The 7,475-nt window shown below is 58.1% G+C and overlaps 1 protein-coding gene across 2 annotated transcripts in view; it reads right to left on the bottom strand.

The window, feature by feature from the left end:
* Positions 1 to 1,740: 1,740 nt before the first annotated feature.
* Mllt1 (MLLT1 super elongation complex subunit) overlaps positions 1,741 to 7,475 on the bottom strand; it is a 43,040-nt gene continuing 37,305 nt past the window's right edge. For both annotated transcript variants that reach the window (XM_040739201.1, XM_040739202.1), the window contains 6 exons: positions 6,841 to 6,928; positions 5,706 to 5,814; positions 4,114 to 4,213; positions 3,945 to 4,016; positions 3,781 to 3,852; positions 1,741 to 3,676 (listed from right to left, as the gene is read on the bottom strand). In XM_040739201.1, coding sequence (XP_040595135.1) covers positions 3,548 to 3,676; positions 3,781 to 3,852; positions 3,945 to 4,016; positions 4,114 to 4,213; positions 5,706 to 5,814; positions 6,841 to 6,928 — 570 coding nt within the window. In that variant the 3' untranslated portion in view covers positions 1,741 to 3,547. The remainder of the gene's footprint in view (positions 3,677 to 3,780; positions 3,853 to 3,944; positions 4,017 to 4,113; positions 4,214 to 5,705; positions 5,815 to 6,840; positions 6,929 to 7,475) is intronic.

Below are 7,475 nucleotides of genomic sequence, written 5' to 3'. Positions count from 1 at the left end.
TCTCTGTAGCCAAGGCTGCCCTGGAACTCGCTCTGTAGACCAGACCAGGCTGATCTTGAACTCACAGATCTGCCTGCCTCTGCCTCAAGACAGCTTGTGCTGGAGTAGCCCTGGGGACACATGGCTGGGCAAGCTCTGATGGGGAACTACATGGAATGTCCCATCAGCTGGGGCAGCCAGTAAACAGAATTTACAACAGAGGAAATGGAACATATCCCCTGATGTCCTATAGGATTCATTAAAATGGAGGAAGAAACAACACTCAGAGGTTCTGGAAGAAACAAGTTTCCTGAGGCCCATTCACACACATTATGTATTGTCAGGATTGCTGGCAGGGGAGATTACGGGGGGGGGAGAGTCAAGCATGGGCCTCCAGGGACAGTTTAGGAATAGACACCCATGCTGGGGTGGGCTCAATGGTGACACAGTCCAAGTACCCCAGGGATCTGCCTGACTCTCTAAGCTACAAGCTACCTGACCTTTGGTCTACCATGGGTATCCTATCTGGGGTGAACACACATTCTCAGTTACCCAGGAAGTTATAACCAACGAAGTGCACGGCTCAGGTTTCTGGCTCCCAGTCTGACTTGTGAGTTAAGTTGGAAGCCGTCTCCATTCTCAAGAGAAAAAAGGCTGAGCATGCATAGTTCTTGCATGTGTCTGGAGGTGGGGATGACGGTGGACAGACAATTCCAGCTGTCCAGACCAGCATCAGGCGGGGAAGCCGCGTGCCAGACAGACTGCAGTGGTTCACACTGCTGGGAGAAAACACTAGAGGCTGCTCAGATGTCAAGGGGAGGTTAAGACAGTTCCAACAGCATGGTTCTGTAGCTGTATCATAAGGTAGGTGACATTGGCAGGAACACACGAGGGGAAGAGTATGGTGAGAGCAGGGGAGGGGGTGGTCCCTTGGGAAGTAATCATGTTTGCATGAGAATGTCACTGCCCCCTCGACAATGACGTCACCGGGGACCCCAGATTAGCCAACACTACTGTGGGCTGCCTTGCTTGCAGCAGATGGGGGTGGGGAGCAGATGTGAGTGCTTGCTGCTGGGTTCCTAACACTGCACTGCTCACAATAGCCTTCAACTCTAGCCCCAGGGAACCCAACACTGCCCTCTGGCCCCACTAGCCCCTCCCAACATACCAGAGACACACATGCACGTTACACGCCCCACTTTATGTGGGTCTAGAATGGAACCCAGGCCCCCACGGCTCACACAGCAGATTTTCTGAAGGTCTAGCCCTCAAATTTCTGAGTGTGTCTCTGCAGGGTTCTGCTCCAGGCCTCCTGCCACCTGAGAGTGGCCAGCAACAGCTTTCTGGAACCATCTCTGGCAGCAGTACCCGGATGAGCAAAGTGGGCTGGGCTGGCGGTGTCGGCCCAGGAGCCCTAGAGGAGTTCATTTTCACCGCTGAGCACCAGCTCCCAGCTATCACCTGCTAACAGGACTCAAGAGGGGGCTGCCACGTGGGCACAGGGGCTGAGGATGTGGGCTTCTGTATGCCACTCATGCATGCTCCTGGGTGGAGCTCAAGTCTGTGAAAATGGACCGGGTAAGGGTGACACCAGAGACCTGTGGGAGACCAGCACTTGGGAATCCCTGAAAAGGGCGCCCTCCATCCACTTTACCCCCACTCGCTCCCCCTGCTGGCCCACCCCCTCCTCTTCGGAGCCCCAGCCCAGGCTCCTGGTACTCTCTCCTCTCCTCTCCTGATTGAATCACAGGTGGGACACTCACCGCTCCCATCTCACTTTATTTTCTATAAAACTCCTCCAAATTTCACAAGTTAACAAAAAGTTTAAAATGCGGGACAAACAGCCCTGCAGCTCATTACAAACACGGCTCTTTGTCCCTCTGTCCAGGGCTCGTCTGGGCCGGTGACGTGTCTATTCCTGGAGACACATCTTGTGAAGCCCTGGGGAGGGACAGGTATCCAATACCTTTTGCACCCAGTGTCATGAGCTGGTTCAGGAGGCTGCAGCACAGGGACACACTGGGGGGCAGTCCTGGGGCCACCCCTTCCTATGGACTAGTCCCTAGAGCCCTCAGGGCTCTGTCTGCAAGCTGCTTTTTTAGGCTTCCGAACAGCCAGCATGGGCCCCAGAGTGGCTCTGGAGGACAGTGGTGTGACCTTCCGGCCAGAGGAGGTAACTGAGATGGGTTGGTGCTTCCAGGAGGGCCTTGGAAGCATCTGGAAGGGCTGGACACCAAGGCCCAGGGCAGCAGGAGGGCTGGGCCCCTGGCGACTGCAAGAGGAAGAATGGCACCCTGGGCTGAGGCTGTTTGGGGCCCTGGCGCACTCCATGTGGATGCCAATGGCTGCCACGATGCCAGGGCCTTCCGACCAAAGGCTGAGGCTGCAGAGCGCTGGTGGAGAGTATTGTCGGCCTGTCTGGGAAGAGGTGTGAAGCCCAAACCCTGCTTCCTCCCAGCTGAGGGAGTGGGGAGGGGGCTGCAGGGGAGGCCTCTCCTTTCCCTGGGGGTTAGGGAAGCCTTAGAGGCTGGGGTCTTTCTGACAGGGAGAGGGAGCTGGGAGGCCAGGCCTCCAGGAGTGGACCCACACTGGGAAGGAAGCAACATCAGAGGCAACTGTGAGCCAGCTTGGGCTCGGGCCTCTTTCAAACACCTTGGTTGGGGCACAAACACTGACAACAACTGGAGTTGGGGTTGGGGTGTACTCCAGGCTTGGGCATGGGAAGGGGCTGGCTTGGCCCTTGGCAGTTTATAGGGCAAAGGTCCAAAGCCTCTCAAGGCCCACTGTGGAGGCAGAGGCCATGTGGCTGGGGACAGAGGCAGTCTGGGGCTGGGCCCGCCTCGCACACACCGTCCTATCATATTTGGCAAAAGCTCATGTTTTCAAAGTTCAAAGACTTGATCAGCAAGAGAGCAGAGGCGGCGGCCCATGGGGAATGGTGGCCCAGGAGTGCCGGCATGGCCAGCCTCAGAACCATGGGTGCTTGGCTGGCACGCGGCTACAGAGGTGGCCCTTGTGGACCCAAGACTCGTGCCCATCGTAGTGTTCACTGGCCTGGGGCCACGAGAAGCAGTGGCACCCTGGGATCTAGAGAGGAGATCCTCTGTGCTCCGGCAGGGGGTGGCATGAGCCTCCCCAGCTGCTGGACACACCCAGAGTACACAATACACAAGGCTGTATGGCAGGGTGCCAGAGGCAGGCTAGCCCTGGCCATGCTGACAGACCCTTGAGTCTAGGAGGCAGGCCAGCAGAGGAAGGCCTGTGAACTGCATGGAAGACTGTGGTCATCCTGGCCACCCAGAGAGGCCCAGGCAGGGATCTGCCACTCAGCCCCACCCACAGTGGACAACTGGCAGAATGGATGAGGGGCTGCAGGCCACACGTGTCCTGTGTCACCCCCTCCTGTGGAAGTGTGGCCCACAGCCCCTTCAACACCAACCACTGAGGGGCACCAGGGCACCATGGTGAGCTGGGGGTGGTACCGGGAGCGGGAGCCATGGTGGGCCAGCCCTCATGCCCAGCCCCTCCCATGCCCATGCCCACCGTGGCTCTACAGTGGCGGCCGGGGTCATGTGGCCACGGCCTCCAGGCAGCTCTGCAGCTTGCGAACGGTGCTCTCGTCCAAGGAGAAAAGGTCAAAGTCGAAGGTGGTGTTGGTGACATTGAAGTGGCCGGTCTCCTCGATCAGGTTTACAATCTGTAAGGTGGGTTTGGTGGACTCAGGGAACAGAGCCGGGTGCCCATGCCAGGGAGGGGAGGGGAGGGAGGGGAGGGAAGAGTACGGGCGGGAGGGCTCAGTACCTGCTGCAGTACATTGCGCTCACGCAGAGCCATCAGCCTCCGGTGCAACTCCACCAGCTCGTCCGTGTAAGCCTGGGGAGAAGTGCGTCAATGAACTCGGGGAACTCAGGTGCAGCAGTTCAAGACCCAACCCACCCACATCCTCAGGGGCCCAACACCTCCACCTTGTCATAGGTAGCCTTCTTCAGAATCTTCTCAGGTTTGCTGCAGGGCTCGGGGCTCCTCCGGCCAGACACCTGTGGGGACCCCAGACCTGTAAGCTCCAGCATGCCCTACCTAACACTCCCAAGACAGCCCCAGAGCCCAGCTCAGAGCCTGACCCCACTCTCTCACCTTGCTGCTGGGAGGGAGTGGCTTCTGGGGGGGCGGGGGCTCACGGCCAGGCAGGCAGGAGTCAGCACTATTGTCGCTTTCGCTGTCACTGAAGCTTAGCCTAAAAACAAAAAGGCAGGGTAAAGGATTCCAGTTGACTCATGCTGTACACTACAGTGGAGACATGGGGTGCCCCGCCTTCACCCCTGGGAGGAGCTGCCCAGGGCTGAGCTCCAGGGCTGTCTGACCCATCCCGAGCTGCTGCAGGAGACCCCATGTGACCTTGAACACTCTAGTCAGTGGCCGTCCTGCTGTAAAGGTCACAGAATGATGTCTAACTGGAGTACCCAAGTGACAGACACCCTTAGTCCACGGTGGGCAGTAGTACTGAATCACATGGTACCAGCAGGTCTCACTAACTGGACAACGCTTCCCAACCCCCTCCTGGTTCTGTCCTATCAGTAACAGGGTAAGCAGGAAGCTCCTTGATGGTAGCCACAGCAATCTCCTGGCATACTCAATAGCATGCTTTGGCTCCAACAGGCCCCAGAATAAGTTCTTTTTGCACCATGTGGGTTCTGGGGTCAAACCCAGGTCCTCAGGCCTGAGCAAGTGACTTTATCCACTGAACCATTCCCCAGGACAGAACTTCCTTCTTTAGTTCCCAGTCAGCTGGTTCTGCCAGGGCTCCTGCTCTGAGGCCACAGGCAGGACTCCAGGCCAGGCTGTTACCAGGCAACCACAGCCTCAGGCTTCTCTTACTTCTGCCTCCTCCTGTGCTGCTCAATAGGTGGCGCCTGAGGATGCTGGACCCTGGACCTCCTTAGGGAGCAAGGCAAGACATGGGGCCTTCCGGCAGGCACCTTGTGTGTGATCCTTCCCTACAACGAACAATTCTAGCCCTGCTTCCACCCAGGGCCCTTCACAAACACCCTGAAGATGATGGTGTCCCCACAGGACAACCCGCATAGCTGTGACCCCTGTGGATGGGATCGACTGTGAGTGTCACGAACCTGCTTGCCCCTGTTCTCCCAGGGTCAAGTGGTCTCTGTGAGCAGAGGCCAGATGCTGTGGGAGCTAAGCCTGAATCTTGTGGCTCTTAGGTGTATGGTGCTGTGTGGTGGGCACTGCCTCACTGTGGATAGGAAAAGGCTGCAGCCCTGGATGACGGGAAGGGACTATCACCATCCCGTGTCAACCCTTGTGGGACGTCTCTACAGTGAACTCTTGGCTACACTACCCTAAAGCAGAGCTACTGGAGCCCTAGCTAGCTGTGCCATCCCCAGCTGCCACAACCTGGTGTTCAGCCTATTGGAGGCCCGGAAAAGACTCCAGGTACATCTCCCATTCCAGTGGCCCAGGGTAAGGAGAAGCATCACGGGGGAAGGCTGCGCTAACCCTGGCTCACCTGGGAACCGATGCCTCCCACCCTCCAACACACCTCTGCTGTGCCCAGCTCTCCCATTGGCAGTCAACATTAAGTCACCTAAGGCCATGATGAAAAGAACAGCCTGGTCAGCGTCAGTTCCCCAGCCCGGCCCTAGCAGTGAAGGCCTAACACCTTGGGCTGCGTCTGTACCACCAGGCCCAGCGGGACTGCACTGCCCACTCACCTGGACTCTCGGCCTGGGTTGGCCTTGACGGTGGTCTCCTCTCCCGATGATGAGTCATCCTCATCCGACTCCTCAGACTGCAGGTCCTCCACCATGGAGCGCAGGGGTCCTGGGGCAAACAGGGGGGAGCTGAGCCTTCGGCTGACTCCCCCAGGGCCACCCCAGACTCATCACCATCTTTGGGCTCCTGTGGCTTGCAGCAGGGTCCCCTACCTTCCTGGCCTTCCTCACAGGCCTCAGGTTCCTGATCTGCGACTAGCCTGCAAGACCTCTCCATGACAGCAGCCAAAGCTCAGAGTCCCAGCTGGCCCCCTGCTCTGCCTGGGACCACAGTCCCCACCTAGCCTGCACCCCTCTGTGGGGATACTCTGTGCCTCAGAAACCCTGTAGGATGCCCTGGGTCCACCGTCCTCCCTTTTCTCCAGAGGCACCCAGTTCCAGTCCCCTACAGACGGCATCTTTGGTTTATATTCCTGTTGCCAAGGCAACCGAGGGACACAAAGCCCTCAATTACCTTGGTCACATGATGCCGACTCAGCTGGTTCTCTCTGTAAGCAGGGGTAAGAACCTTGGAAGAGATGGGCTTCAAGGATCCCATCCCCCCAGCCAAGCTCCTGCCCCCCAAAGGAGGCTGCCACCCTGGGAGGCAGGATACAGAAGCTAGCCTAAGTGCCCCTCCCTGGGAAGGCTCACTGGAACAGAGATCATCCTGATGTTCCAGAACAGGCTGGACCTTCAATGCAGAGTGGCTGTCCCTCCGGAGGAACACCTCTCTGGCTATGGGCCCGTGGGTTCCAGGGAGTGACCTGGCTCCCAGTGAGCACAGCTCCTTGTCTTTACCAATCCCCACACCACTAGGAACTCTGGTAGGTGTCCTGGTTGATAGCATGAGCCTCCCCTGCCTCGTGGGCAGAGTTCCGCCCAGGGGGAAGGGAGGACAGCTCAAAGGAAGGTCTGGCCCAAGAGTGCAAGCCCAGAATCAGTCCTTCTGAAGAAACAAGCAGCTCCGCCCCGTCATGCCACTTCCAGCCAGGCCTGTGCTCCTCCTAGGCTGTGCCTACTGCCCCGCCTCCACACCCCTCTACTGCCCCACCTCCACCCCCTTCTACCAGCTCCTCCTCCCCTTGGGACCCACCTTGGCTGTGGTTCTGAGATGGCTCAAAGTCTGAGTCGGAGCTGGAGTCGGAGCTGGAGCTAGCGTTGGCTGGGCTTGACTGGGCCGACTTCAGTCCATGCCAGGGCAACACAGAGGAAGAGAAGAGACTGTCACCTTACAAGCTGGAGGGGCAGTGAAGCAGTCACATGGCCCCTAGGTGCCAGGGCAGGAAGCACAATCTTCTCTGGGGCGTAGGGACAGTGACCAAATGTCCAGACACTACCCAAGCCTCACTGCCACCAACCAAGTGAACAGGAGTGATGGCAGAGTTGTGTGCCACAAACACCTTGGAGCAGGGCACACCTTGCCTGGTCTTCCTGTGGCTGCACAGGGATGGACTAGGCCACCAGGGGGCAGTGACAGCCAGGACAAGACAAGAAGACAAGGCAGGATACCACTGTGTGAGTCCTTCGGTGAGTGCTGGGAGGGGTGTGTGTGTGTGGTGTGTGCTGTATGTAAGGTGTGATCTGTGGCGTGAGGTCTGTAGCGTGCAATGTCATGTGTGGTGTGTGGTGAGGTGTGTGGGTTGCGGTACACAGTGTGGGTGTGCTGTGTGTGGTGTGGGGATGTCATCTTGAGAGGTATCAAGATCATGGGTAGGAACAGACCAGTTA

The sequence above is a fragment of the Mesocricetus auratus genome, unplaced genomic scaffold, assembly GCF_017639785.1.
Source record: "Mesocricetus auratus isolate SY011 unplaced genomic scaffold, BCM_Maur_2.0 Super-Scaffold_100676, whole genome shotgun sequence".
In the NCBI taxonomy this organism is placed as follows: domain Eukaryota; kingdom Metazoa; phylum Chordata; class Mammalia; order Rodentia; family Cricetidae; genus Mesocricetus; species Mesocricetus auratus.
Note: the sequence above shows the minus strand (reverse complement) of the source record. Positions and strands in the feature narration are given on the sequence as shown.